At 40.4% G+C, this 9,845-nt stretch overlaps 1 protein-coding gene across 2 annotated transcripts; it reads right to left on the bottom strand.

Moving 5' to 3' along the window:
* Positions 1 to 541: 541 nt before the first annotated feature.
* Positions 542 to 7,054, bottom strand: LOC143286842 (thioredoxin-like protein 4A). 2 transcript variants are annotated; one of them, XM_076594674.1, is made up of 3 exons: positions 6,940 to 7,037; positions 3,353 to 3,474; positions 542 to 2,463 (listed from the first exon to the last, which is right to left on the bottom strand). In XM_076594674.1, the coding sequence occupies exon 3, from the start codon at positions 2,432 to 2,434 to the stop codon at positions 2,006 to 2,008; it is 429 nt and encodes a 142-aa protein (XP_076450789.1). In that variant the 5' UTR covers positions 2,435 to 2,463; positions 3,353 to 3,474; positions 6,940 to 7,037; the 3' UTR covers positions 542 to 2,005. The 2 variants fall into 2 exon arrangements, with proteins under 2 accessions (XP_076450789.1, XP_076450788.1); XM_076594673.1 differs by lacking the exon at positions 3,353 to 3,474 and having other exon boundaries at positions 6,940 to 7,054.
* Positions 7,055 to 9,845: the final 2,791 nt, after the last annotated feature.

Below are 9,845 nucleotides of genomic sequence, written 5' to 3'. Positions count from 1 at the left end.
TTCATTAATCAAATGAATCTGTAGGGTTTCATGAACTTAATGATGTATATTGGTTAAGTACTTGAACAGTGCCAGTTATAATGTCAGCCAGTTGAGGTTTCTCTATCTGTTCCATCTGTACTGATCAGTATGGCCATGGTGTTGCGTCAGTGGGGTTGGTACTGCAGACATGATGCTTTTTTTGTTTTTTGGGTTTTTTTACTTGGTATGAAGGTGGTTTTTCCAAGCATCAGCTTCTTCAATGATAATTTTGGAATTGTGTTTTTTACATCTCCGTGTTTTTTTTCTTTTTTCTCCCAAATAACAGCTTGTATGCGATGTTTTTTCATTCAGTTCAATTTTCTTCCAATAACAGTATGGAAAACTGTCATTGAAGTTGTTATAAATTAAATCAAAAAAAGAACACCTTTAGTTTTTTTTCTGTTTTGCTGAGTGTTTGAACTCGGTGTGTGTGTGAGAGAGAGAGTGTGTGTGTGTGTGTGTTAAGAGTAAATCTCTATGGGTGTACAAACATACTGCACACTTCAGAAATTACTCTCTCTTACAGTTTTGTGAGCACACTTTTATTTTCTATTTATCCATATGCCACAAAACAAGATACAATGTTAAATCCGAAGGAAAGTAGGCTATTCAATTTGTATAAAATTATAAGCGTTGCCAGTTAGGAGAGAGGCTGCTGCCATCTACTACAGCCATCATATGGAGCGGTGGCCTGTTGGTAATGCATCTGCCTGGGAAGCAAGAGAATCTGAGCACACATGATTGAATCCCACACTTGCCATTATTTTCTTCCCTTCACTAAACCTTGGATGGTGGTCTGGATGCTGGTCATTTAGATGAGGCAGTAAACCAAGATCCCCTGTGTAGCATACACTTACTGACTTAGTGCATGTAAAAGAACACATGGCAGGCAGCTAAAGGGTTGAAAAATCCACTTTGTAAGAAAGCGAATACACTTGCAGGCAGGAAAAGAAAAAGAAAAAAGGGGTGTGGGGCTGCACTGTACTAACAGCCTCTCCCTGGGGGAGAGCAGCTTGAATTTCATACAAAGGAATCTGTTGTGACAAAGAATAATACAATAAAATACTACTGTACATTTCTTACACTTAAATCGGAAAACAGTCATTCTATCTTAAAAATCTCTCTCAAACAGACACACATGAAATTAACCATAGTTTATTGTATTCTTATTCAACATGTTAAAGTGCAAGCCCCAAACATTGTCCTAGTTGAGTAACAAGGTGGTTAGTATTACTCTGTTGATTCAACATCAGTATTGCCCCATTGGTTCATCTCTGCTCCAGTCAGCTGTCTAAGGCCGTAAAGGGTCTAAGAGCACAGCAGTTCTATCTCAACAGATGATATGTCTCCAACCTTAGGTCTGAACTCAGTTTCCAGCTTCACTTGGGACAGCTGTACATCTCAGAAATATATGTTTTCTTGGCTTCATTGCAGAAGTATTCAAATTTATTCAAGAAAACATAGGCCATGTCTACATGACAAGCAGCAGGCATTCATATTCTTCAAAGTAAACTACTTTAAAATACACATGGGATAAAGTGTTGGCAACCATATAAAAAAAGTTGGCAATAACTTCTGAGACAATGCAATCCAAAGTACAAGACATGGGCAATTTCACAGACCCCTTGGCAAATGTTGTGTTCTACCACAGGCTCATATTAAACTTTACTGATGATCATGACGATACATCCACAAATAGAAATAAAATATGTACTGATGGGTAGAACTAGGAGAATGGGGTGCCTTCAAACATGTTTCAACACTTTTTCAAATGTCCATTCACTCCTCACAGGAAAGATAGCATCTTCTACAAAAATAAAAAAGCTGCTTTTCCTTTTCCATCTAATCTGTTCTCACCTCCCCTATCCAACTTCTCTCTCTCTCTCTCTCTCTCTCTCTCTCTCTCTCTCTCTCTCTCTCTCTCCTGTCAACTAAAACAGACAACACTGATGATCAATATAATCCCATCCCAGCTTTCCTGTGCTCAGTAGCGGTACTTGGTGGAGTAGTCTTTGGGTGAAACAACTAAACCACGGCCTTTCCTTGCTCCCCGATACACTGTCTCCACAATGTCTACAAACTCCTGGCAATCCTCCATGCACCAGTTGATTTTGTTGTTGTTACCCGTCCCCAAGTCAATCATGATGTGTTTGTTACGATAGAAAAACATGACAGTGCATGGGTCGTACAGTTCGTACATCTTGTTAAAGTCTGGTACTTCTGTTATGTCCACCAGGTAGCACACGGCAAAGTTCTTCATTTTCTCGGCGCACTTGTACATTGTCTCATCCATCACCATGCAGGAAGGGTCCCAGTCATGGCCAAACCGGATGACCACAACACGATCTTCTTCCGCCAGGATGGCCTGGTCAACCTGCCATCCATTGTGGAGATGCTGCAGCATGTAAGACATGGTGTCGAATCACACCAGGATCACCTCCCCTGATGACAAATTGAAGCCAATGTTGACAGTTGTGAAACTTGTCTTTAATACAATAATAGTTTGAAAGTCTGCATCAGAAGCCGTTAGCAATGCAATGATTATAGGGATTCCTATAACCATCAAAAAAGATATAAAAATGGCCAACATTTTGCTGAATACTTTCATTCCACTTGACCAGAATTAAACTTCTACAAATTTCATTAATCTCTGTCTTCCCTTCAAAGTTTCTTATGGATACAAGACATACAAGGTTATTAATGGATCCCAAATAACATCAATTCTGAACTCAGTCATTCAATGTACCAAAATCAGTTCACCACCTGGCACCATTCACCTGAACTATGACTTGAAGTATGTTCCTTGTGATATTAAAGTACATTTCATTTACTGTTTATGTTTTGACCAGTTGAGTGCCAAATAATTTTGAAAAAAAAGTGCTCTCCCCTGATCAGAGAATTTTGAGGCGTAATAAATCTTTAATAAATTCTAGCACAAAAACTATGAAAGATACAGAAAGAAAGTAAACATTGTTGTGGTGGAAAATAAATGTAGATTCTGTTTTCGCAATTAGTTTGATTGTAGATAACTGTTCAGGCATTAATAGTCAAGATAATATCTGTGCAACAAAAAAGTCTATTTCCACCTCGACATCATGACATCTATAAAGAAAACGAGCAAAATACAGCTAGAAATAGCATGCCTATTGTCAGATTATACCTGTAGAAGAAATTTAATCACACCATAAGCTTATAAAAACAAATCACAACTCGTAGTAGACATGTAAGTGAATCGCTGTCCCTGCAATGACAAACATGGGTATAGTCGATATAAATTAAAAAGTCAATCACATTCTCAGAAACTGAGCTGACAAGCTTTTTGACAACTTACGAGCTTTCACAAGTTACAAGGTGAAGTTCTTTGATGACATTCACTCCCTTCAAGTTGCACATAGGCCAATTAAAGTGTCTGTTGCACATCCGGCTTGCCACCTCTTCAAACAAGTCAACCATCTGATCCAGTGACAAAAAGCAATAAAAACAAAAAGCATGTGTTTCATGTCCAGTGCACGTTCAACCCTGCGTTTCATTAAAATTGAGGAGCATTGGCAGTTGTCATTTCCTGTGGTATTCAAAGAAATGTGAGTACATTGGCCTCCAAATGCCATGCACACTTCACACCTTCTGGCTGGCATTCGACCTATCATCTAACGTAACTCCTCTCCCTCTCCTCCCCCTCTTCCAATGCTCGCTGCACGTATTCTGTCAGTCATAACCACTTGATGTGTCTGGATTATAAAAATACCATTTAAATGAACATGCATCAGGTAGAAGACCCCTTTCTACTCAATAATGATTTGCTAATTGGACCATGTGGAATGCGCGTAAAAAGGGGACTGCATCATATCCAAAAAAAGGTGTTGAAAACTTTTTCCAGTGAAGGAAAAGGTCCCAGTCAGCGGATTTACACAATTTTGAAGCTGTGCATAGATTATAGGTAGCTACAGCAATGGAGAAGGATTTCTCCTGTCTGATGATTGGTCTGAACATGAAGGTGAATGACAACAACAGTGGTGAAACTGACTGCCCATTTGATGGTAATTCAGTCCGTCTATCCATTCAACAACATCAGACTCATCCCAGCACCATGTCGTCAAAGACAAGGACACACTCAGCAGTTCTGTACTATCCACTACCCCACCGAACACCAGAGAAATTCATTCTTCCCGCAGACCCACTACCTGAGGAAGCAGTCTGTGCCCCCTCCCTGGGCATGTTCCAGTCTTCCATTAGAACATTCTAAACTTTTTTTCCTTTCTTATTCTTCATCTTTTATGGTTTAGGAGTTCCTGCTGATTCAGCATCATGTTGGTCCCGCTAAATGGGTGTTGACCAATGAGATCGTATTTACATAGAGCGCGCGAGGCGCTGCGTGAGCGACGCCACAGCCGCGCGAACTTTCCGCCATGTTGGACACCTCCCGTACACCGGCCTTTTGCAAGAGAGTGACAACAGAGTACAACAATGTCCGGAACGTTTTGTGCAGCTTTCCTGCTCACTTGCAAAAGGTAATATTAAAATTCATTTACAACATCTCTTCTGCATGGGGTAGTTTGTATATTAAAATATTATTTATTTTTCAGAATGCCGCACTTTTCTTTTACCTGCATGAATTACAACAAATCATGTTAAAAATGGAACTAGAATCCCCTATAACCCCTACAAAATGAAACGTATTAAGGAAATTAAGTCAATCTTACATGTGCATTCATCTTTTGGTAAATGACCATAAAAACGCCTCTGTGTGTGTGTGTGTGTGTGTGTGTGTCACTGTGTGATTGTCCGTGCATGTGAGCGTGTGCACGCGTGCGTGTGTGTGTGTGTGTTCATGTGTATGCATGCATAATTGTGTTTGTGTGGGTGGTGGGAGGAGGGAGGGAAGAGCGAGGACGGAATGGATTGGGGGATCCTAAGCAATAAATTTTATTATCATCATCCTGCTTTGACGATACACACATGTCAATAAACACAGACGAGCTCTAAAAACAGCTGTTTAAAGATGGAACATTTTAGTGGTTCTAGTGGTATGTTTCAGTTTTAAAGTAATTTGTAGACACTATATCATTGCATAGAAATCATAACTGGTCATAACTCTGTTTCAGGAGGTGAAACCACGGAAAAATTCAGCTCCAAGAAACTTGACAACTGAGTCGTCGATGCCCATGTCTTCATCTCCATCTTCATCTACATCGTCCCAACCTGAAACGGGGGCCCCTGGAACAAGTGTTGCCAAACAACACAATTCTCTCATCACGGGAAAATATATTAGAAAGCAAATGAACAAACTTGTTCTCTTCAAAAACCAGTAACGTCTGTCCTAGAGACATGCATGTGCAAATGCACCTGACAATTCTTCACCTTGTGTCAATCTTTCTGGTACATTGTGATGCTACAATCTGTTAATTCACTGTGCCTTCTATGGCGTCCTTTACCCAGAAGAACATACACACAGTCATCCGTTTTCATGGTGCATACCCATGACATAAGGTTGGGGCTCGAACTTGTTCTGTTTGACTTGTGCTGTCTGATTCGGTTTTGGTTCTTTGTACTGATGTATGTCGAAACTTCCTTGTCCTATGTGCATTTATGAAATTGACTCTGAATCGCATTTTTTCCTTTGAATGTAATGTTATAATACTCTTGAGAAGTATGTGTATTTTTTTTTTTTAGAAAAAGGTTTTGCTAAAAGGAGAGATTTCGTTTGTTGTCATCTGAAGACTGGAGATTTCGTTTGTTTGTTGTCATCTTATTACACATTCCTTTGCTACAGTTATTTAGGAAACATGCATATTAGAAAAAAAAGAAGATATTTTTCTGACAGTTAATTCACGGAACTGACATTTGGTCAATTTTTTTGATGGTCAAATATTATAATTGGAAATTTTGTGTCTGTTTGTGTGTGAACGCGCGCGCGCGCGTGTGTGTGCATGCGTGTGCGTGCGTCTGTGTGTGTGTGACTCTGTGTTTGTGACTGTGTGTATATGTGTGTGTGTGACTGTGTGTGTGGGAGGGGTGGGGGGACTGTATATATTATAATGCGAGAACACAATAAAAATATGAATATATTCCCGTTATACTTTTTCTTACCTCCATCCTCTGCCGTGACTCATTTTGAAGCTCACACACACACACACACACACACACACAGAGTCACACACACGCACAGTCACACACACACACACACACAGTCACACACACACACACACATACACAGTCACACACACACAGTCACACACACACAAACAGTCACACACACACAGTCACACACACACGCATGCATGCATGCATACAAACACAAACAGGCACTCAGACGCGCGTAAACACACACGCGGGCGCACGCACAGTCTTTTCAAGACTGAGGTAGGATTAGACAAGTATCCATAAGAGGTGTCCAAAATGGCCGCGGCTCGCTCGCTCAGTTGGCGTCAAGTGACTGCAAGGCGCACACAGCGGCATTCCCAGTCCATGTTTATAGGTCAGTGGTGTTGACTGGCTGGGTCAAGCGTACTTGTGATTTTGTTTTGTTTTGTTTGTTTGTTTGAATCTAATTCTAATCAATGTTTGTTTTTGTTTTGCTTTGTTTTTTGTTGTTGTAGTCGGTTTTTTGTTTTTGTTTTTGTTTTTTGTTGTTGTTGTTTGTTTTTGTTTTGTTTTGTTTTGTTTTTGGGGGGGTTGTTGTTGTTTTTGTCAACATTCGACCATCGGACCTCGACCATAAATCAACCTGATGACTGTGAAAACTCATATGGAAAAAGAAGTATTACTCAAATTCTTCTTGTGTTCTTCCTCCAGCTCAGGTGAACACCATCTTGTTGATTACTTCACACACGCAAGTCTACATTCAATGAAGTCTCACTATCAAGACATATTACAATAAATGCCAAAAACATCACATGTTTGAAACGTTGAAATAAACACCTTATAATGGCAGATGATGTCCACAGGACTGGCTCAACAGAATGGAACGTCTTAGGACGAAGTGGAAGCAGTGTGGCAAGCCATTAAAGTGCTTTTTACCGAAATAAACCCAATGTACCTAAAACTTCAGGAAAAATGTCTTTCTTCTTCTTATTTTCCCCACGATGTTCACCATTTGTTTATTTTCGTTTCTCGTGAAGGTACTGTAACGTATGTATACATGTATGTTTACTATGCAATGATATATTCTGCAATGAGTGTGTAATTCATGTATATTGGCATGCCAGCCGCCAGGCATGCCGTTACTGACTCCTTGCTCATAAGTGTCTGCAACAGCAGAAAAAAAGGTGCGGGGGAGAGAAACTGACGTGTTGTCTACATGAACGTGTGGGGGCTTATTGTTTCAAGATTTGGCGTAAATGCTCATAATAATAATAGTAATAATAATAATAATGATAATAACATAATGATAATAATAATAATGTACACACACAACACACATACACGCGCGCACTTACACGCGGCACGGCACCGTGCACAGTTTGCGCTCCGTGCAGTGCGACGTCAGCATAAATTCCCGCCTCTCCAAACTTGCGATGGAGTACAGGCCCGGCGATAGATGAAACTCGGTGTACGTTGCCATATGAATGCGTTTTGGTCTTTGTTATCATCATGTTTTTATTCACTCATTGTGATAGGCTACATGTAATTACACACTATGTCATCTGCCTGTTGCATGTCAAACGCCGCATTTGAGGATTGACAATACAAGAGAAACTGAAAAGATATGTAACTACTTCAGTTCCGATTTTGTCCCGTTTTTGTTAGTTTCGGTTTCATTTTGACGATGTGTGTGTGTGTGTCGGTGTATGTCGGTGTGTACATATATATATATATATATATATATATATATATATAGTGTGTGTGTGCGTGTGTGTGTGTGTGTGTTTGGATAAATCCGGCGTCCCCCAGGAATCAGTGCTTGGGCCTTACCTCTTCCTCGCCGCTACATAAAATGACCTGCCAGAGAAAGTAAACTCACCAACGAACGCGACTATTTCAGGTTCAGGTTCAGGTTAGGCCGGACGATGCCACTGGCAAGCATCGAAGCCCCCTTACGGCTTTATACGCCTCGTTGGTTTTCGTTTTGTTTTGTTTTTTTGTTGTTGGTTTTTTCAGTTTTTGTTGTTGTTCAGTGTTGTTGTTGTTTTTGGTCAGGTACTCCCAAGCCCAGGCCCACCTTTGACCATCAAAGTCAAACAGTTTTCTTTATGATATCGTGGTCATCAATGAGCTTTTTAAAGGCATTCATGTTAGTTGCACGTTTGATTTCTGGAGTCTGTTCCAATTGTTAGTTACTCTGTAACTAAAAACATATTTCTAATGTTGCTACTATAATGCTGCTTCTGAACTGATTTTGTCGCACTGTTACTGGTACGGGTGACAATGTTAGTTTGTGGATTAATAAAGAAACATGCTTTGTCAATGTCATCAACATTATTATGTATTTTATACGCTTGTATCAAGCCCCTCGCATCCTTCTTGCTTTAAGGGAAGGGAGCTTAACTGAGATATTTTAGCCTTTCTTCATAAGAAAAATCATTTATTTCATGGACTAATTTTGTTGCTCGTCTTTGTACACCTTCGATTGCAGCAGACTGATTGACGCTTCAGTTAATTTTGGGAACCAAACTGTGTTTGCAAATCAGTTGTAATATAGGTCCTACCAATGCTTTATATGGTCTTAAAAATGTACTGCTGTCCAGAAAGGTGAAGGTACGCTTGATTATACCAATTCTCTGATTTGCCTTATCTATTATGCACCAATGCTGTATGTGGCTTGTCAAAGAATAGGTATTTATCAAAAAGAATACCTAAATCATTTTCTTCTTCACATTCTTCAACATTAAACTCTTTATCACCAATTTCATCAAGTGCAGGGTTTTTGCTACCAATATGGAGCACTTTTCACTTTGTAGCATTAAAGTATAGGTTCCATGTGTCTCTCCATTCCACTCAGTAGTGAATCTATGTCTCATTGCAATATTTGGTATACTAAAGGAGATGTGTATATTTTAGTGTCATCAGCCGGCAAATATTTTACAAGTGCTGTTTACTGATTGTGGAAGATCATTTATAAATACAGTAAAAAGAACGGGTCCCAGTATATACTGCCTTGGGGGATTCCACTCAGGACATCCGCACCACTTGATTGAGATCTACCAACCTTTACTTTCTGTGATATGTTACTAGAAATTCTTCTGTCCAGTGAAGTATTTTACCCCAGGGAGACCTCTGGATTTTGGCCATCATGGCTCTTGGTGGAGGGTGCTGATGCTGACAAGCCCTTCAAGTGTCGACTATCAGCCCCTTCGTCATCCAGAAGGGATTTCAAGGTCTAGCTGGTACTTTTGAAAACTGTCAAGCGGCTGAGGAACGGATCCTTTTTCAGTGGTGGAATGCACATCGAAGAGGCAGTCTCAGCTTCTGCAAAAAGCTGTGACATTCGTAGATCGGGCGGTGAAGGTCTCCCCTCACACCGTGCGGTGAAGGTCTCCCCTCACAAAGGGCTGAACTGCTCTAAGGGGGTAGTAATTAGATGCCCTGATCTGGGAGGAGTATCGGAGGCTGAGATTAAAAAGGAGCTGTCGTCGCAAGGCCCGGTGTAACAGGCCAGATCTTACCCTGGCCAGAGTTTACTCCCATAAGAACTGTCCTAGTCCAGAGTTTACCCCCGTAAGAACTAGCCTAGGCCAGAGTTTACCCCTGTAAGAACTGGCCTGGGCTACATCTTACCCCGGGTAATGTTTGGCCTAGGCCAGTTTATATCCTCTGGGTCATTTCTTACCCCCTCTCTTTTTCTCTGATGTACATTGATATTTGAAGAGTGCCAAGATTAACAACAT

The sequence above is a fragment of the Babylonia areolata genome, chromosome 10 (genome assembly GCF_041734735.1).
Source record: "Babylonia areolata isolate BAREFJ2019XMU chromosome 10, ASM4173473v1, whole genome shotgun sequence".
NCBI classification, from domain to species: domain Eukaryota; kingdom Metazoa; phylum Mollusca; class Gastropoda; order Neogastropoda; family Buccinidae; genus Babylonia; species Babylonia areolata.
This window is presented reverse-complemented; position numbering and strand designations above follow the sequence as displayed.

Coding starts and splice junctions, on each gene's coding strand:
- LOC143286842 (XM_076594673.1), bottom strand. CDS start 2,434: ATGTCTTACATGCTGCAGCATCTCCACAATGGATGGCAGGTTGACCAG.